We start from the raw sequence: 21,276 nt of genomic DNA, 5'->3' as shown, positions 1-21,276 counted from the left end.
TCCCATCTCCATTCCTCTTGAGGTATTTCTCCTACTTATCCCCCATCCTCCTGTATGATCTCTCTTCCCCGTCCCTCCTCTTCCTATCGGATCTCTCTTCCCCGTGCTCCTTCCTCCTGTGTGATTTATCTTCCCACCACCTTTCTTCCTGGTGGATTTCCCTTCCCCTTCCCCATTCCTCCTGTGGGATCTCTCATCCCCATCCCGCTTCCTCCTGTGGTATGTCTCTTCCCCATCCCTTTAGCTCGGGTGGGTCTATTTCACTGTGTCCCATTGACATTTCTGCATTTCGGTCAGGAACACTTTGCTCTCCATCGGGGAATGGGACAGAATATGTGGAGTTTACTGGGTCACACCGACAGACGAAATTACTGACATTCGGCGAATACCCTGGAGCTGGGCAGTGAGGGACATTGACAGTGAAGGGAACTCTGATCAATGATTTACTGAAGAGTTTAATGTTTCCTGAAATATCCGAGTGAGAGAAATTCCCCGAGACTCACGGTTTGAATCACTTTGTTCATCAATCTGTCTGTTTGTGTTTAGACTTGGGCGGAATGACCTGGGAGATTCAGGAGTGAAACTGGTGTCTGCGGCTCTGAGGAACCCGGAGTGTAAAATACAGAAACTGTGGTAAGTACCGGACTGTGGGAGATTGTGTTTACAGTCACTGGGTGTCTGACACTGAACATTAATGTGATCAGTAATTGTGTTACTGATAAACACTGGGGATTTGTACCGTCTCCTGACACTTTGTGTCCTTCACCCTCACTCTCTCTCATCTCCAGGCTGGACAATGTACGTCTCACAGATTCTGGTGCCGAGGATCTCGACTCCGCTCTCAGTACAAACACATCACTGACAGAACTGGACCTGAGTGATAATAAACTAGGAGATTCAGGCGTGAAACTGGTGTCTGCGGCTCTGAGGAACCCAGAGTGTAAAATACAGAAACTGTTGTAAGTACCAGACTGTGGGAGATTGTGTTTACAGTTACTGGGTGTCTGACGCTGAACATTAATGTGATCAGTAATTGTGTTACTGATAATGTTACGTATTCAGGCAACAATAAATATATATGAGATAGGCAAGGGTTTTTATAACAAATAACACGTTTATTAAACACTGAAAACAAACCCCCCCAAAAGTAAACAAACATTAGCTTAACCGGAATTCAGCTGCTGTGCGGCAGATTCACAGTTCTTAATAGCGTGGCAGCATAACAGTTCTTAAAGCGGTATTGAAAAAAAAAGTTCTTTAAAGCGGTATGCCGAAAGTTCAAAAGCTCACAGTCCATTTAAAAGGAGAGACTTTTTAAAGCGATTTAAATTCTCTTCCACGTCGTTGTCCTTCGATCTCCCGGCGGCGAACTTTCCCACGAAGAATTTTATGAAATATAACGGCTTAAGGCACTGACTTTTCTTCCACACTATTCTCAATCTCCCGCTATCCCAGCGGAGATTAACACGAGAACAGTCAACGAAATCCTTCCGAATGAGGATCAAATAAGGTCGAAACCAATCCACCGTCGAAAATCGATTCTCCTCGATTTTCAACTTCCAAATTCTTATCTTCACTCTCCACCAGCAAAGAAACCGCTGGCAATGACCTTTTAAACTTTAGGCATTATATAAAACTTCATTTTTCAACTAAACTGCGTCATCACATTAAATCACGCAGGGACATGAAGTCAGCTTGGCAAATCCCGCCACGAACTGCCCCACCTGACAGGGTGGGTCTTCCTTTTATACCCTGTAAAAAAAACCTGTCACATGACCTCTACTGGCGGGAAAATGACATCACTCCACCATCACAAGACCATTACCTCAAGTCCAGTATAACTTCAACCCCAGTCACGTGACAAGGGTACCACTGTCACATGTCACGGGTACGTAACAATAAACACTGGGGATTTGTACCGTCTTCTGTCTCTCTGTGTCCTTCACCCTCACTCTCTCTCATCTCCAGGCTGGGGGATGTCGGTCTCACAGATTCTGGTGCCAAGGATCTCGCCTCCGCTCTCAGTACAAACCCATCACTGACGGGGCTTAACCTGAATGAGAATAAACTGGGAGATTCAGGAGTGAAACTCGTGTCTGAGGCTCTGAGGAACCCAGAGTGTAAAATACAGAAACTGGAGTAAGTACCAGACTGTGGGAGATTGTATTTACAGTCACTGGGTGTCTGACACCGAATATTAATGTGATCAGTAATTGTGTTACTGATAAACACTGGGGATTTGTACAGTCTCTTTTTTCCCTGTGTCCTTCACCCTCACTCTCTCTCATCTCCAGGCTGGTCTATGTCGGTCTCACAGATTCTGGTGCCGAGGATCTCGTCTCCGCTCTCAGTACAAACCCATCACTGACGGGGCTGAACCTGAGATCAAACTCGCTGACAGACCGATCTGTCCCCGCTCTCCGCCACCTCATACTGACCCACCCAACTCTGGAGCGGATCCAGTGAGTGTTTGTGTTACTGTTCAGTGTAAGAAAATATCAGTGGATCCGTGGGTTTTCTGGTGATATTTGTGAGTGTTGTGGAAACATTAACCCCAGTCCCCTGTTACTAACACTGTTTATTTCATCTTTATTCTTCCATCTGTTTCAGGCTGTGGGGGAATCAGTTCAGTGAGGCCGGGGAGAAGGAACTGAGATCTCTGCAGGAACCCAGACCCGGACTAAGAGTGTTCCTGTGAGCATCCGCGCAGAACGGAACCGGCTCGGGTCTCGCGCTATGTGTCGCTCGGAGCGGTCCCTCAGTGACGTGTTTCCGCCTGTTGTCCGGCGGGGCAGCTTCCGCCGGAAGTGCCTCTTCGAGACCTGCACGCGACACCCCGGAGAATTACCCAGACAGGAAGAGCCCGGGGGCCGGGGCTCAGTCTGGGACACCGGTGTCCCGGGGGGGGGGGGGGGGGGTTATCCCGGAAGAGAATCCTTTTGCTCCCTTTGCTGAGGACGGTGCATTCGGCAGCCTGGCCGATATAATGATGTTAAATGGACAAATCCCTCGGCAGTGACCCTGGATCTGCAGCGATCCCGGACACGGCCCTGAAGTGTGATTTTATAATCATCGGTTCCCCGATGCAGAGTGACGGTGAGAAACGGGACTGATTATTCAACCGGTCACTCGTTGTCGCCGGTCAGTTAATTGTGTGCGACTGTGAGTGAGTCGGGAGCAGCTTATTTATTCCCGCACGTCAGCAGCTCACACATTGTTTAATTTACATTTGTCATGATGAAATCAATAAACCGCTGTAACTTCCTGTCCTGGTGCCGGACTCGAGTTTTATTTGAGGTTTCTGCTGCCCCCCGCACCCTGTGCACTGCAACAGTGGGTCGGAGCTCCTCACACTGACACAGTAGCGTCTCAGCTCCAGGCTGAGGGAGGTCGGACTGGCGGAGACAGGGTGCCCAGGATCTCATCTCCACCAAAGCCCCTTTCTGGCTAACTGATCCCCGCAGACAGATAAAATTGACGATAATATCACACGTGAGACCAATAAACAATAGACAGTAGGTTCCATTCGGCCCTTCTAGCCAGCACCGCCATTCACTGTGATCATGGCTGATCTTACACAATCAGTGCCCCGTTCCGTCCTCCTCCCCTTATCCCTTGACCCCACTATCAATAAGAGCTCTATCTAACTCTCTCTTGAATGTATCCAGAGACTTGGCCTCCATCTCCTTCTGGGGCAGAGCATTCCACATATCTACCACACTCTGGGTGAAAAAGTTTTTCCACATCTCTGTTCTAAATGCCCTACCCCTTATTCTTAAACTGTGGCCTCTAGTTCTGCATTCACCCATCAGCGGGAACATGCTTCCTGCCTCCAGGTGTGTCCAATCCCTTAATAATCTTATATGTTTCAATCAGATCCCTTCTCATCCTTCTAAATTCCAGTGTATACAAGCCCAGTCGCTCCAATCTTTCAACATATGACAGTCTCGCCATTCCGGGAAATAAACTTGTGAACCTACCCTGCACTCCCTCGATATCAAGAATGTCCTTCCTCAAATTTGGAGACAAAAACTGCACACAATACTCCAGGTGGGGTCTCACCAGGGCCCTGTACAGCTGCAGAAGGACCTCTTTACTGCTATACTCAATTCCTGTTGTTATAAAAGCCAGCATTCCATTAGCTTTCTTCACTGCCTGCTGTACCTGCATGCTTGCTTTCACTGACTGATGTACAAGAACACCTAGATCTCGTTGTACTTCCCCTTTTCCTAACTTGACTCCATTTAGATAGTTATCTGCCTTCCTGTTCTTGCCACCAAAGTGAACAACCTCACATTTATCCACATTAAACTGCATCTGCCATACATTTTCCCACTCACGCAACCTGTCCAAGTCACCCTACATTCTCATAACATCCTCCTGACATTTCACACTGCCACCCAGCTTTGTGTCATCAGCAAATTTGCTAATGTTACTTTTAATCCCTTCATCTAAATCATTAAAGTATATTGTAACCCACTGAGGCCCCGAGTACGAGACAGATGGGGGATGGAATACCGACATTACATACGGAGTGAAGCTCCCTCCACCGTATGCCATCACACACTCCCGGGGTCAGACGCAGAGAGAAGCTTCCTCCACACTGTCATATCACACACTCCCGGGGTCAGACACAGAGTGAATCTCCCTCCACATCGTCACATCGCACACTCCCAGGGTCAGACAAAGAGTGAATCTTCCTCCACACCGTCACATCGCACACTCCCGGGGTCAGACACAGAGTGAATCTCCCTCCACACCGTCCCATCACACACTCCCAGGGTCAGACAAAGAGTGAATCTTCCTCCACACCGTCGCATCGCACACTCCCGGGGTCAGACACAGAGTGGAGCTGTTCTGATTGCGCTGGGAGAAATCGAGGAAAAAGTGCTTTATGAAGGTCGTGATTTACTTGGAAATTGGTTTGAAACGTCTCTTGAACATCTAAATGAGTGGCTGGTTTAGAGTGGAAGCTTCGTTTGGAGTTTTTCTGCCAGTTTGGACTGGGTTCGTTGACGGCTGCGAACTGCGTAGCTCCCAGCTGTGGCCGCTGGCAACTCGCCGGGAAGCCGGGTCGCTCCAAAAACCGGAGACAAATGCCGTTGTTCCCCCACTGACATCGGGACAACCTCCTTCCATCTCTATCGTCGTGACTCAACTTCGGTGCAGGCGCCGAAGCATCGTTTGAGACGACTCGACCTCTCACGGCCTGGAAGTTCTGCAGGACTAACGGAGCCTTTCCTGGCGTTGGAATTTCTGGCACTGAGCCAGCAAGGTACTGTCGAGTACCAACTTTTCCCGCCAGTTACTCAACTCGCTCCAGGACTTTATAAGCAGCACCACCACTGTATCATTCTCGATTCGGACACAGAGGTAACATGCCGGACCGGTCTACAGGGAGTTGCAGGCCTTCGGGGAGTTATGCAAAGGCGGCAGCCTCTCCAGCCTCGGACAACGCCCTGTTTCGGTCGGTGAAAGTTGAACGCGGGGTGCAATGTATTTTGCGAACTGGAACTACCCCGGAAAGGTGCGCGGAGGCTATGGAGGACTTTTTGGGGAGAAATGGTGTTTTGGCCACTGAGAAAGAGTTCCGGAAGGCAGTGTTTTATCTGAGGAATGATGAGTTGGTGCATCGGGCCCACAGTACGGGGATCACGTTGGAAAATATCATTTTACAGATGGAGCTGGTGACAGCTCCCACCCAACGCATCGTCCTCGGTCAGGTGAAGCCTTTCATCCCCAACGAGGACCTGCTTCCCGCATTAGCACGCTTGGGGCAAGTACGGTCAGAAATAACTGCCATCAGGCACAAATTCAGGAGACGCTCCCTCCATACCGTAATCTCTTTCCGGCGACAGGTATTCATGAAGCTGGAAAAGGAGGACGACGTTGAGGGCCGGTTTACTGTCTGGTACGAGGGGGTAGATTATCAGGGGTATTGGAGCTCTGAGCGCCCACGGTGCCATACGTGCGGAGAGGGGGGCACTTTCGGAGGGACTGTCCTAGCACCCAAAACCCTGGGAGTCCACTTCGGGAACTAGTGCCCCAGATACCTCTGCCCCGATCCCATTCCTGCTCCTACACCTGTGCTGGCCACTGCTCCTGACCCTGACCCTGTCTCTACCCCTGTCCCTACGTCTGTTCCAGTCTCTGCTCCTGCCCTTGACCCTGTTTCTAACCCTGTCCCTGTCCCTACGTCTGTTCCAGTCTCTGCTCCTGCCCCTGACCCTGTCTCTAATCCTGTCCCTGTTCCTACGTCTGTTCCAGTCTCTGCTCCTGCCCCTGCCCCTGTCTCTACCCCTGTCCCTATTCCTACGCCTGTTCCAGTCTCTGCTCCTGCCCCTGCCCCTGTCTCTACCCCTGTCCCTATTCCTACGTCTGTTCCAGTCTCTGCTCCTGCCCCTGACCCTGTCTCTATCCCTGTCCCTGTTCCTACGTCTGTTCCAGTCTCTGCTCCTACCCCTGACCCTGTCTCTAACCCTGTCCCTGTTCCTACGTCTGTTCCAGTCTCTGCTCCTACCCCTGACCCTGTCTCTAACCCTGTCCCAGTTCCTACGTCTGTTCCAGTCTCTACTCCTACCCCTGATCCTGTCTCTAACCCTGTCCCAGTTCCTACGTCTGTTCCAGTCTCTACTCCTACCCCTGATCCTGTCTCTAACCCTGTCCCTGTTCCTACGTCTGTTCCAGTCTCTGCTCCTACCCCTGACCCTGTCTCTAACCCTGTCCCTGTTCCTACGCCTGTTCCAGTCTCTACTCCTACCCCTGATCCTGTCTCTAACCCTGTCCCAGTTCCTACGTCTGTTCCAGTCTCTACTCCTACCCCTGATCCTGTCTCTAACCCTGTCCCTGTTCCTACGCCTGTTCCAGTCTCTGCTCCTGCCCCTGACCCTGTCTCTAACCCTGTCCCTGTTCCTACGTCTGTTCCAGTCTCTGCTCCTACCCCTGATCCTGTCTCTAACCCTGTCCCTGTTCCTACGCCTGTTCCAGTCTCTGCTCCTGCCCCTGACCCTGTCTCTAACCCTGTCCCTGTTCCTACGCCTGTTCCAGTCTCTACTCCTACCCCTGATCCTGTCTCTAACCCTGTCCCTGTTCCTACGTCTGTTCCAGTCTCTGCTCCTACCCCTGATCCTGTCTCTAACCCTGTCCCTGTTCCTACGCCTGTTCCAGTCTCTGCTCCTGCCCCTGACCCTGTCTCTAACCCTGTCCCTGTTCCTACGCCTGTTCCAGTCTCTACTCCTACCCCTGATCCTGTCTCTAACCCTGTCCCAGTTCCTACGTCTGTTCCAGTCTCTGCTCCTGCCCCTGACCCTGTCTCTATCCCTGTCCCTATTCCTAGGCCTGTTCCAGTCTCTGCTCCTGCCCCTGACCCTGTCTCTAACCCTGTCCCTGTTCCTACGTCTGTTACAGTCTCTACTCCTACCCCTGTGGTTCAGGCGAGTGTTCCTGAGGCTACGTGCAGGGAGGTTCAGGCGAGGGACGGGGTGGAGCCTGTGCGGGGAAGGAAAGTGAGGAAGAAATCTAAACACATGAAGAAGTCGGCCCCCGAGACCGCAGAGCTCACGTCCATTTGCCCTGAAGTGGAGCGGGAGGCTCGGGGAAGTGCACAGTCGGACGGGGTGATGGAAGCGGAGAGTAACGCTCCATCGGTGAATCCCGCACCTGTGTGCTCCTCCGGCTTGAAGAGGAGAAGGGAATGTTCCCCCAAGAAAGCTGGGAATGTAGATGCGGGGGAGTCCCAAAAGGGGTGGGAATCCGGGTGGAAGTTGTGTCTAACCCTGAATCCCCAGATGTAGCCACCAGTCCCGTGGTGGGTGGTGTGGTTGTGCAGGAAGCTACTGCTGGGCCTGTTTGCACAACTAAAACAGACCTGGAGCCCTCCACCCAGGACTAAGCAGAATGTGCCTCCCTGGAGGCAAGTGTATTAAACAGTATGAACGGAGAGGAGACCAGGCTCTCTCACAGTCAACATAAGGCTGCCGGTGAATTCCTTGGACCAGAGCTGCTGGGGTCCCCTTCATACTTGTCTCCTGGGAAGGGTGATATAACCTGCATGCCGACCCCCAACAACTAATGGCCTGCAGGGAGTCACTGGGGATTTTCCTTCCATCGTCGTAACTGTGGATAAGACTGATGCGACGGTGGAGCGGGAAGGTATGAGGGAGCTACCCGCTGTGCAGTGTGGGTTACAGGGGCAGCCACCTTATACACCACATGAGGAGGAAGATGGGGAATCTGTCTGCAGTGAGGGATTGGAGGGAGACTCCTTTCTCACCCCTCCTGAGAAATCCCCATTGATACCTGTGGAGGAGATCAGAGAGTTCATTCAGTCCTCTGTGGGTGCAAAGCATCGGCCTAAACTAGCCTCGCTTCGCTGGCCTAGCATGCCGAGGCTAGTGAAGTCCCTGCGAGTCATCGTCGGACGGAAGGGAAAGGGGAAGGGGAATGTTGTGTCGGGAATGACAGACGGCAGCTGAAATCCTTCCTGGATGACCTGGTGAGGGACATCAGGGTGAAAAGCAGCTTCTCTCCTTCGGGAGACGGTGGGTCACAGGGCGACGTTGGTACCAATCGGGCCAAGTCCAGTCTCTGGCTCGGAGTCCTAGACCAGGTACCGAGTACGAAGTTCCTTATCCTGGTCCCGCTTTCCTTGTCTGACTCCTGGCCCCGGCCCTGAATCCTAGTCTCGTCCAGGGCCTGTGTGTCAATGTCCAGCGTCGTTTCTGCCGTTGCTTTCCTGACAAACCGAGCCCTGTTCCTAGCACCTCCGTGTCTGTGTGTTGCATTTGGCTCCACTACCTGCACCCCCCTTATGACACCCAGAAGGTTCATTTACAGGTCGTTTCTATGGTAAATAAGGCAAGTGCAATGTTAGTGTTTATTTCAAGGGGAATCGAATATATCTGCAAGGAGATAATGCTGAGCCTTTCTAAGACACTAGTCAGGCTGCATTTGGAGAATTGTCTACAGTTTTGGACCCCATATCGCAGAAAGGATGAGTTGTCACTGGAGAGTCCAGAGGAGTTTCACGAGGATTATTCCGGGTATGAAGGGGTTAACATATGATGAGCGTTTGCCGGTTCTGGGCTTGTACTCGCCGCAATTCAGAGGAACGTGTGGGGATCTCACTGAAAGATACCGAATGTTGACAGGACGAGATAGTATGGAGATGATTCCTCTGGCGTGGTTACCCAGAACATCCTGTCCGCCCCCTCTCACACCATCTTCACCCTTTCAATAAAATCCCCCCTGTCTTCTGTCGGGATTTCCACAGATGAGCCCCTCCTGTCCCCCCCGGGACAAACATCCTGTCCGCCCCCTCTCTCACCATCTTCACCCTTTCAATAAAATCCCCCCTGTCTTCTGTCGGGATTTCCACAGATGAGCCCCTCCTGTCCCCCCCGGGACAAACATCCTGTCCGCCCCCTCTCTCACCATCTTTACCCTTTCAATAAAATCCCTCCCCGGGGAACCGGCATCAAACCGACGGGCCGAGCGGTCTCGTCCTACCTCTCGGCGACACATCAGACTCCGGCCACAGGAGACGCTTCACAAACGCCCCAACTTCCCTCGGAGGGAAATGGAAATAAATCAGAAAGAGGACATTTACTTTGAGGTTTTCTCCGCTCTGAGGAGGCGGTCGGCGCTCGAGCGGGAGACGAACTCAGCGGGGTAACGCCCACTCAGCTTGTCCGCCTCCACGACTGGTTGTAACCAGTGATTGACATCGCTTCGCACCAATGAGAATAGCGCAGCTCCTGAATCCTCTGTTGACAGCGGTGGGGGAGGGGCTGGTCACGTGATTATTAGCCCAGCCGTTAAACCGATAAAGCTCGAGCACAGCAGCGCGTGGGTGACGTAAGACACCGCGCACGTGAGGGCAGATCCCGGTGTCGGGAGCCCATGTGTGACGTCAGGCGCGTGGGGAGCCGTGTCTGACGTCACCTGTGGGAGAGCGCTGGCATTTAAAAGCACCTTAATGGACTTTTCAGTGGGACAACAACATTAATCACGGGTTTCATCGCTGAATCCAGTGTTGTGGGATGTAAAGTCCCCTGTTATGTGTCCGGCTGTGCCGTGTTGTTGGTGGAGTGGGCAGCGTGGTGTTTGTCTCGATTCGGGTCACAACACCAGAATTGCCAGCGGGGTCCACACACAGTGTATTAGTCAACAGAAAACCTCTCGTCCCTGCAGTCTTTGTCTCCTGGTAAACTCAACACCCTGACAGTGTGGACCATAGATACCCCTTCCTCTCAGAGTCAGGGAATCACTCAGACAGCTGATCGCTGAGAGGAATTATATTTATTGGTCATTAAAGTTCACCCAGATTCGTTTGGACGGATTTGCTGTGGAGTTCGGGGTATCAGAGTGAAAGGGCCGGACGGTCGATCTCTCTCCATTGTTCAAACATCCTTCCAGGTGAGGCGACACTTCACCTGTGAATCTTCCGGGGTCGCCTCTTGTGTCCGCTGCTCCCGATGTGGCCGCCTCCACACTGGTGATACCGGCTCCTCCGCGGTTGTGCGGGGTAGGAGTGTTTTTTATCGGGGGTCGATATTATTGTTCCCTTTTGTGCGGGAGGTGTGGTTTTTGGGGTTTGAAGATTGGGATCCGGTACTTCTTGATCCGGGGGGGGGGTGGGATAGGTTTGATTTTTCTCTGTGAACGACTTTCATGCTTTCTTTGTTTCGTGGTTCTCTGGAGAAGAAAAAAAACTCAGAGTTGTTTCTGGACACCTGCTTTGACAATAAATTAAGCTTTGAACTATCCGCTCCGAGCGGGACTTCCCAGTGTCCAAACATTTTCATTCCGATTTCCATTCCCGTTGCTACCCGGCCTGCTGTGTTCGGCCAGCATTTTGTTTGTGTTGCTTTGGATTTTCACGATCTGCGGACTTTGTCGTGTTTGTGATTTACCTCTCCGTTGTCCCTCCGGCCTCCGGCCACTGGAGGCGCTGTGCGGATCTCCGGCCGTAGGCAACGATTAGCAGACCTCCGGCCACCGGTGGCGCTGCGGAGGAACACCTGCTGAACGCATGCGCGGTGCGGACTGCCGCTTTTTGGCGGTTCTCCAATCCGAGCAGGGGTGAGTTGGGAATGATCCCGGTGTTGTGTAAATGTGGGCCGGTTGCATTGGGAAAGGGCCGGGTCCGAGCTCTACCGGACGGCTGGAGCAGGGGTGCAGTGGCAATTTTTTAGCTGCCTAAGCTGCACGGGGGGAGTAGATTGGTTGATTGATAAGTTCGTGGCCTAAGTTAGAAGGCCTGAAGTTATACAACTCTCGGTACCTGCACGTGTAGTTCAACTCGTTGAATGATTATGCAGAAAGTTTGAAGTTAATAACGTCTGTGGTATTTCTGTTTCACATAATTGAAAATTGCTGGGTTTTGTAAAATTGACTCCTTCCACCTTGGGCCACGAACTTATCAATCACCTCAAGTTTGTGACACCCAATTTGTGTACCTGCTCATTTCATGTACTGGGCAACTGCCTTGCCCCATTCGTGTAATGGGCAGGTACACAAATTGGGTGTAACAGATATAGGGTTTCCTATAATGTCAAGCAGTAAACCAAGATGAAAGAAATATATGAATTCCAGGGCTCCACAGAAATATAGTGATAGTTAAGACATTAACAAGATTACAGCCTATCACTACATTTCAGTGTATAACTGGTACAATTAAGCATATAATACTTAATAATATGACAAAGTATTGCATGGTTGTACTTAACTGATTATCATAGAATATAATTATCAAGCAAGTAAAATAACTTTGTTTGCTTAGAAGCCAAAGGGTTGTTAGTGAGAAAAATTTACTTTAGGATTAGCGAGTAATCCACGGACCACCACAGATGTAGCCTCACTAATACGACTGAGTCAGAGCAGACGGCAGGGCCCGCAGCGCTTAGCAGTGTTCCTCAGAGGTATAAAAATAACAGAAATAAACCAATTCATTTTTTTACACTTTTAGCCACCTAAATTGGAACCAAGTAATCAAGTATGAAAAAAGAACCTCTGATGAACTATTGCTAAAGCCACGAATATTGGTAAATATTAGTCTCAAAAGTGGTAAGTTGGCAACTCTGCCTCGTACAGTTTCTCTCGAAGAAATGGTTGGACGGGAAGTGTACCTGTGAGTGTTGATACTCACAATATCGTCACACATTGAGTGTTACATGGTTAAACCTTAACAGATCCTGTTTAGTCTTTAAATATATAAAAAGTTAAAGAAGCTTGAATCTTTACATAAATTATTATCGCATTTATACGAATAGAAAATTTGGTATTTTGGAAGTGATAAATGTTAACAGGGGAGGAGAGCAACCATTTGGGAGGTTTGGAAATGTGTTTTGTCTCATTCATTGCCTCACTAAATTACTCTTTTTCCTATCAACACAAAGAGAAAAAGAGCCTCTTTCCCATCAGCTACAGTTAGTGGAGCGAGGCTAAGGGGTTGATCTGCTATTAATGATAGTTGAAATGACATAAAATTAGCTTAAAGCCTAGAAATGTCTTTTTTCCCATTTGGCTTGTAAAACAAAACTAAATTTATCCAGGTGTTGAAGAGGATTTTGGATGATTAGCTTGTGTATTTGATCAAAATCAGGACGAAGATAAGCGAGCAGTGAATTTTTCTTTCATTGTTTTTGAATTTAAAACTTAGGTTTCGATGTTCATTCCTTGCTTAATATAGCTCCGTCCTGAAATCCAATGGTAACCATTGGAAAGAGCAGAAAAATGCTTGCACTTCTGTGCAGGTATTTCCCAGCTTCCTAGGACAACGGATCGAGCGAGAAGGAATTTCACAAATACCTAAATTAAAAACAGTCACAGCTCCAGGATTTCACCAAAAGCGATCAAATATCCTAATGTTAATAGTGGTATTTTTCCCCACCAGCCAACACCCCCGCTTCCGTAAAATTCCCTCTATTTAATATCCGGGGTTGTTAAATTCCGTGCTTGTTTATTTTGACTTTTTTACAGAGGTGTCGGAGCGGCTCTCCGGTGAGCTCTGGTAGCACTGCACCCCTGAATGTATGAGACAGTACAGTGTTAAATGCAAAACCCTGAACAGTGGTCATCTCTCCCTGAAAGAGACTGCACAGATTTATCGGATCGATAAGAAGGCAAATGGCACGGTTGTCTTTATTAGTTGAAGCATTGAGTTCAAAAGTCATGAAGTTGTGTTGCAGCTTTGTAAAACTGGTTAGACCACATCTGGAGTGTTTCATACAGTTCTGGTCGCCCCCATTCTCGGAAGGATGTCGGGGCTTTGGAGAGGGCGCAGAAGAGGTTTACCAGGACACTGCCTGGATTAGAGGGCATGAGCTATAACAAGAGGCTGGACAAACTTGTGTTGTTTTCTCCAGAGCAGCGCAGGCTGGGGTGAGACTGGATGGACGTTTATAAGATTACGAGAGGAATAGAGTGGACAGACGATATACTTTTCCTGGGGGTTTAAATGTCTAATACATTTAAGGTGAGAGGAGGTGTGAGGGGCGTCTGTTTATTTCCACAGAGTGCTGGGAAGCTGGAGACTATGCCTGGGGTGTTAGACCCCCACCGGTCACGTGATCCCATTTGCCCCTCCCATTTAACCGCAGATGTAACGATCTCTTTGTGCATGTTCACAATCTCCAGATGGGCGGTCACGCATCCTCCATGTTCTGTTGGGGAATCTGATGTCGGCCACTGAGTCCCGTTAACTTCCCCCGAACTCGCCTCGCTTCCTGAGGCTCCTCACATTTGTCCTGGAGCTTTATGGCTGTTCTGTCTTCTCCCGGACTGGGGTGGGTGATAAAGGAGAACGTCCCAGGTTGTGGGGATCTTTGATTTCACTGCCTGCTTTACCGAGGGACTGGGAAGTCTAGGGGGGAGAATGGTTTCTGTGATGTGCTGATCTGGATCCAAAGGTCTCTGCCGTTCCTCGCAGTCACGGGCGGAGCAGTTACCATGCAAAGCGTGAAGTGTCCGGATGGGAAACTTCCTGTGGTGTGTTGATAAAAATTTTGCTGAGGGTCAAAGTATATCTGGCAAAGTTCTTGTTATTTTTGCTAATTCTGTCATTTTAGAATCTTTTGTACAATAGTATGTACTATTCATTCAGTACCTATGTGTTGCTGGAGGACCATCAGAGATCATCCTTGATCCCTTCTCCCACCTGGTTCCATCTGCTCATCTTGTTCAACCTCTGTCCGGTCTCCTCACAACCCCCAACCCCGCTTCAGTGATATACATCAACCATCTGGGTCATCCTCAGTCCGCCTTGTATCCCACCACCTCAATGTTATGTATCAGCAAACTGATGATGAGAGGCATTGATCGTGTAGATAGTCAGCGGCTTTTCCTCAGGGCTAAAATGGCTGCCACAGAGGGCACTGGTTTAATGTGCTTGGGAGCAGGTACAGAGGAGATGTCCTGGGTAAGTTTTTTACTCAGAGTTGTGAGTGTGTGGAATGTGCTGCCGGCTGCTGGCGGATACGATAGGGTCTTTTACGAGACTACTGGATAGGTACATGGAGCTTAGAAAAATAGAGGGCTATGGGTAACCCTCGTAAATTCTAATTTAGGGACATGCTCAGCACAACTTTGTGGGCCGAACGGCCTGTATTATGCTGTAGGTTTTCTATGTTTATTTTTTTCTTTTACCCCATTTTTGTGGAATCAACAACCAGAGAGGACTGGTTTAAGGTGAGAGAGGATTGAGTTAATAGGGATCCCAGGGGAAAACTATTAATCCACTCTCCCTTCCGTTTCATTGTTTAACTAACACGATGAGTGCACTTTCAGGTTGGAGGAGCAACAACTCATATTACATCCGGGTAGTTTACACCTCAATGGCATGAACATTGATATCTTTAACTTCTATCTCAACGTTTTCATTTCATCAACCCACACGCCAGTCTCTTCCATTCTGTCTCTTCACTTCTCTCTTCTCCACTGAGGATCGTCTCCCTCTGGTTTCCCTTTACTTCCCCATTGTCCGCTCTCCTCTCCTATCAGATTCCTCCTTTTCAGCCCTTTGCATTTTCCACCTACCACCTCACAGCGTCTCACTTCATCTCCCACCTCCCCCACCCACTCACCTTCACTCTTATCTGGCTTCACCTATCACCTACCAGCTTGGACTCTTTCCACTTCCGGCACCATCTTATTCCGGCCTCTCCCGATTTCCAGTCCTGATGAAGGGTCTCGGCAGGAAATCTCTCTTTGGCTTTACCCCCTCTATAGAAGCTACCTGACCTCCTGACTTCCTCCAACATTTTGTGTATGTTACTCTGCATCTCCAACATCTGCAGAATCGCATCGGGACAGAGTGCAGAATGCAGAGACTACATCGGGTCTCTCTAATGTCGTGGACGCCACACCTGCAAAACTGGAAACAGTAGATGACCCCAACAAGCATGATGTTGAAAAGTTGCCTCATATGGAAGGACTGTTTAGGACCCTGACTAGTGGTGAGGAGAGAGGTTAGGGGCATCTCTGGCACTTCATCCACATGCAGTTGGCGTCCAGCCCCTACACCCATTCTTATCGTGGTGATTTACCACAATAACAGGACCCCCTGATTTGTGGACTCCATTGTCACCAGGTGGCGCTCTGGCGCAATAACGCTGAGAGACAGAAATGTGACGCTGCAGCCTGCTGAAATGTTTCTTCAAGATTCAGGGTTGTTTAATTCCATTTCCAGCAGACACGTGTAAATGAGGTCGAAATAATTATTACTCCGGTTCCAATGCAACACAGAAACACAACGGTAACAACATATATCCACGGTTTATATACTGTGCACGGATTGATTGTATGTTCATAAAGTGACGCTCGGCATAGGATGCCTGCATATAAGATGACAGACAGGAAATGATAGAGGTGTTTGGTGTTGTGGAAGTATGGGTTAGTGGGCAGAGATATTTATCAGCTTTACTGCTTGGAAAAAGTAGCTGTCCCAGAGGCTGGTAGTCCTGGTGAGGATGCTGCGTATCTACCCCCGATGGGAGTGAGACAAATAGTCCATGAGTGGGATGGGTGAAGGTAGATTGTGAAAATAAGATTGGTGCTTGATCTCAGGAGAGGGAATTTGGAAAATACCAATGAGATGCCTTTTAGAACAGCTTGGAATTGTGCAGCCGGCTGGTGGCGTAGTGGCATCAGTAGCGGGAGGTCCTGAGTTTGAATCCAGCCGGCACCCTTGCATGCTCTCCATCTGTGCTGGGTTAAGAGCTGGTGATCTCAATAAAAAAATCTCACCCGGTAGAAGGCAAATACAACAATGGCAAGCCATTGCTGTAACTAACCTCACACACGATTTCCCAATATGTCAGAGGAAATCGCCCGCTAAATTGGAAGTTACGCATGTGACCTACCTTCCCTTTGCAATTGTGCCCACTAGGGAAAAGTTAATTTGGGAATGAACCAGATTTGATTGGGGAGCTTTTGGTAAAGGGAGCATGTGGATACATTGATAATAACATGACTGAATTCACCCTTCACTTTGAGAGGGGAAAGGTAAAACAAGATGCATCATTATTAGTGGAGTGAGGGGAACTACGGAGGCACTGGAGAAGAGCTTACCAAAGTTGATTGGAAGGGGACACTGGCAGGGATGATGGCAGAATAGCAATGGCTGGAGTTGCACCACCTGACACCCTCAGGGTTGAAGAGAAACACATCATATTCCAACTGCATAGCTCCAACCTGAAGGCATGAATATCGATTTCTCCTTCTAGTAAAAAAAAAACACTGCCTATAGCCTTTCCTTCTACTTTCTCCCGAGTAACGTAACTTTACACATTCTGACCACTGACATCTGGGACTTCCATATTCCTGCCGGGGTCTTCGAGAGATAAGAGTGATGTACAGTACTTATTCAGTTCATCAGCCATCACCTTTCACTCTCACCCCATTACAACATCTCCAGCATCATTTTCCATTGTTTTGATATCCGCTTCTGTCTCTCTTTTACACTATATGTACCTGAAGAAAAAATAGTACCCTCTTTAATATTGCTGGCTAGCTCACCTAAGTATTCCAACTTTTCCTTCTTAATGATTTTAGTTGCATTCTGTTTGCTTTTAAAAGCTTCCCAATCCTCCAACTTCTAGTAATTTTTGTTCTGTGCCCTCTCTTTGTTTTATATGTTGTCTTTGGTTTCTCAGCCACGGTTTTGTCACCTTACCTTTAGCATACCACTTCCTCTCTGTGACTTCTGAATTGCTTCTAGAAATTCCAGCCATTGTTGCTCTGTTTTCATTCCTGCCCGTGTTCTTTTCAAATCAATTTTCACAATTTTTTCTCTCATGCCTCTCTAATTCTCTTTATTCCAGATCTGTCTTTAGTTTCTCCTTCTCTAATGTCAGGGTGAATTTGATCATATTAAGATCACTTGTCCCGAAGGGTTCTTTGAACTCAAGTGACCTAATTAATTCCGGTTCATTACAGCACCCAATCCAGAATAGCTGATCCCCAAGTGGGCTCAACCACGAGCTGCTCTTAAAAAAAGCATCTTGTAGGCATTCTAGGAATTCCTCCTCTTGAGACCAACACCATCCTGATTTTCCTAATCACCTGCATGACAATCCTCCATGACTATTGTAACATTGCCCTTTTGGCACGCATTTTCTATCTCTCATTGTAATTTGTGAACCACATACTTACTACTGTTTTGGGGTCACTATACAATTCCCATCAAGGATTTTTTTGTACATTTGCTGTTCCTGAATTCCAGCCACAGATTCTACACTGCCCAACCCTATGCCACCTCTTATCTAATGATTTTATTTAATATTTTACCAACAGAGCCACACAACCCCACGACCAACTTGTTATTTCACTAAACATATAAATATCTGGGAAACAGGAGAACCTGCAGATGCAAGAAATCAAGAGAAATTCACACGAAGTGCTGGAGAAGCTCAGCAGGTCAGGCAGCATCTATGGATGGGAAACAACATTTCCGGCCGTGACCCTTCTTTGGGTCTCGTGATAACCTCGTATCTGAAAAATCAACAAGCAAAAACAACAGAAAGTAGTGGAATATTGGGAAAACCTTTGACAAAATTTATTTCAAGGTTTTAAAAAAACTGCTGAACAGAGCTCAATAGTTAACAAATACAACAAAGGCAATAAACACTTCCATCAATACCGACATTGACTTTTTTTAATGAAAATATCTTAGTCCCATTTCAATCAGTAAAATGTACAAAGATAAGTAAGAACTGAAATGACAAGTTTAGAAAAGAGTATTTACACTCAAACCCACTGAGATTAACACTACCTTGGACAGAAGGAGGAAGAGGAATAACGCACATGAGAAAAAAATCACATAAGACCATAAGACACAGGAGCAGAATCGGCCATTTGGCCCATCGAGTCTGCTCCACCATTTCATCATGAGCTGATCCAATCTGCCCTTTAGTCCCATTCCCCCACCTTCTCACCATAACCTTTGATGCCCTGACTACTCAGATACCTATCAATCTCTGCCTGAAACAAACCCAATGACTTGGCCTCCACTGCTACCCGTGGCAACAAATGCCACAGATTCACCACTCTCTGACTAAAAAGAATTCTCCGCATCTCTGTTCTGAATGGGCGCCCTGTAAACCTTAAGTCATGCCCTCTTGTACTAGACTCCCCCGGTCACTCTCGAAATTGCATTCAGCAATGGGGATGGACAAATATCCAGCCTACAGCTAATTCAAACTTTCTCCCCAATGTGAACCCAGTCGTGTGTTACAAGGTTAGATTACTGAGTGAATCCCTTCCCATATTCACAGCAGGTGAACGGCCTCTCCCCAGTGGAACACAATGATGCAGCCTTGGTGGAGACAGTTGAGAGAATCATTTCCCAAAGTCTGAGCAGACGATCAGCCTCTAACTGGTGTGAACTTGCTGGTGTTTTAGTAGACGAGATGATCATGTAAATACCTTCCCACATTCACAGGCCGAAGGCCTCTCCCCAGTGGAACTCACTGGTGTGTTAGCAGATCAGATGACTGAGTGAATCCCTTCTCACAATCTGAGCGGTTGAAATCTCTCTCTGCTGTGTGAACTGACTGGTGAGTCAGTAGGTGAGATGATGTGGTGAATCCCTGTCCACAGTCTGAGCAGGTGAACGGCTTCTCCCCAGTGTGAACTGGCTGTGTGCTTGTAGGCTAGCTAACTGTGTGAATCCCTTTTCACAGTCTGAGCAGGTGAACAGCCTCTCCCCAGTGTGAACTCGCTGGTGTCTCTGTAGGTTAGATGAATGAGTGAATCTCTTCCCACAGACTGAGCAGGTGAAATCCCTCACTGCAGTGTGAACTGACTGGTGAGTCACTAGGTGAGATGATGTGGTGAATCTCTTCCCACAGTCTGAGCCACACAACCCTATCAGTTCCATTATCCAGATCACTGGCAAACCATGTGAGAAGTAGCGGACCGAATACTGACCCCTGAAGAACACAAGTCACTGCTGGCCAACCAGAAAAGGCCCCTTTTATTCCCACTCGCTGCCTCTTGGCTGTCAGCCATTCCTCTAACCATGCCAGTATTACTTCTGACTTTTATCCTGTTAAGCAGTTTCATGTGTGACACCTTATCAGATGCCTTCTGAAAATCCAAGTAAATGATATCCACCGCCTCTCGTTTGTCCATCCTGCTTATGACTTCCTCGAAGATCTCTAACAGACTTGTCAGGCAAGATTTCCCTGTACAGAACCTATGCTGGCTTTGACTTATTATATCATTAGTCTCCTAGTACCCCAAAACCTCATCTGTTATCAAGTGATTCTTAACGTGTCATTACCAATGCATCTGTTATCTTTCTCAGGACTCTGGGATGTAGTCCATCTGCTCCAGGTTACTTATCCACTTTAAGAACCGAAGTTTGCCTAACACGTTTTCCTTTGTAATAGCAATGGCACTCACTCCTGCTCCCTGACACTCACGGATCTCTGGCACACTGGTGGTGTCTTCCACAGACAAGACGGATGCAAAGTACCTATCAAGTTCATCTACCAGCTCTTCCCCATTTGTACCCCATGAGCATCATTTTCCAGTGGTCCAATATCAATTCTCACCTCCCTTTCCTATTTTTTTTTATAACTGGTTTATATTATTGCATAGTTTGCTGTCATATTTCACCTTTCCCCTTATAGTTTTTATTTTAAATTTGCCTGTTGTTGGATGTTAAAAGCTACCCAATTATCCAACCTACTACTCACTTTTGCTACCTTATGTGCTTTTATACAGTCCTTAACTTCCTTTGTCAGCCACAATAGCCTAGCCCCGCTGTTTGAGAACTACGTCTGTGGGACATATCTATCCTGCACATTATGAACTATTCCCAGAAACGTCAGCCATTTCTGCTCTGGCGTCATCTCCACCAGAATCCTCCAATCCACCTGGGGAATCACCTCTCTCACGCCTCTGAAATTCCCTTTCATTCCATTGAGATACTATGCATCTTGCCTGTGCTTCTCCCTCACAAATTGCAGTAGAAATTCAATCATATTATGATCACTGCCTTCTAATGGTTCCTTTACATTGACCTCTCTATAAGATCTGGGTTATTACACAACACCCAATGTAAGATAGCAGTTCCCCGACTAGGCTCAACCATCAGCTGCTCTAAAAAGCCATTTCGTTTGCATTCAATACATCCCCTCTTTTGCGATCTCACGCCAATCTGACTTTCCCAATCCTCCTGCAGATTGAAGTCACCCACTACAGTTGTGTCATTAAATTTATTACATAAATGCCAAACATTCAGCAGTACCTGGGCCAGAAGTAAGGATACATGCTTTTACCAAGGAGAGAAGGTGTTTTTGAAGCTGAAAGGCCTGAAGGTAGATAAGACACCTCAGAGTTCAGAAAGAGGTAGCTGAAGAGATTGTGAAGGCATTAGAGTCATAAAACACTACAACACAGGAAAATGCCATTCGGCCAGTCTAGTCCGTGCTAAAGCATTAATCTTCCGAGTTCCAACAACTTCCACCTGGACCATAGCCCTCCATATGCTTCTCATCCAGTGACCTAAGCAAACTTCTCTTAAAGATTACAATCGTCCCTGCCACTTGCTCTGGCAGCTCGGTGCACACTCTCCCCACCTCTGAATGAAGAAGTTCCCCCTTAGTTTTCTCTTCAAGTGATGAGTAATGATCTATCAGAAATCACTAGATATTGGAACGGTTCTGGTGGACCAGAAATTTGCAAATGTCACTCCACTCTTTAAGAAGAGAGGGGGCACAAGAAAGAAAATTATTGGACAGTTAGTCTGACCTTAGTGGTCAGGAAGAT

General features: G+C 48.1%; 2 protein-coding genes and 1 long non-coding RNA gene across 4 annotated transcripts in view; 2 read left to right on the top strand and 1 right to left on the bottom strand.

Annotated features, from left to right (window-relative positions):
* Positions 1-2,911, top strand: part of LOC140722996 (NACHT, LRR and PYD domains-containing protein 3-like) — a 725,328-nt gene extending 722,417 nt beyond the window's left edge. The window contains exons 9-13 of the mRNA XM_073037617.1: positions 547-633; positions 789-959; positions 1,969-2,139; positions 2,295-2,462; positions 2,611-2,911. Of these exons, the coding sequence (XP_072893718.1) occupies positions 547-633; positions 789-959; positions 1,969-2,139; positions 2,295-2,462; positions 2,611-2,698 (685 nt within the window). The 3' untranslated portion in view covers positions 2,699-2,911. The remainder of the gene's footprint in view (positions 1-546; positions 634-788; positions 960-1,968; positions 2,140-2,294; positions 2,463-2,610) is intronic.
* LOC140722997 (NACHT, LRR and PYD domains-containing protein 3-like) overlaps positions 1-21,276 on the bottom strand; it is a 299,766-nt gene that overhangs the window by 259,579 nt on the left and 18,911 nt on the right. The gene's annotated exons all lie outside the window — the stretch shown is intronic.
* Positions 10,938-17,960, top strand: LOC140723006 (uncharacterized). 2 transcript variants are annotated; one of them, XR_012097788.1, is made up of 3 exons: positions 10,938-11,082; positions 11,969-12,044; positions 17,794-17,960. It is a non-coding gene; the product is annotated as an uncharacterized lncRNA (long non-coding RNA). The 2 variants fall into 2 exon arrangements; XR_012097787.1 differs by having other exon boundaries at positions 11,969-12,066.

Source organism: Hemitrygon akajei, unplaced genomic scaffold, assembly GCF_048418815.1.
Source record: "Hemitrygon akajei unplaced genomic scaffold, sHemAka1.3 Scf000096, whole genome shotgun sequence".
Lineage (NCBI taxonomy): Eukaryota > Metazoa > Chordata > Chondrichthyes > Myliobatiformes > Dasyatidae > Hemitrygon > Hemitrygon akajei.
Note: the sequence above shows the minus strand (reverse complement) of the source record. Positions and strands in the feature narration are given on the sequence as shown.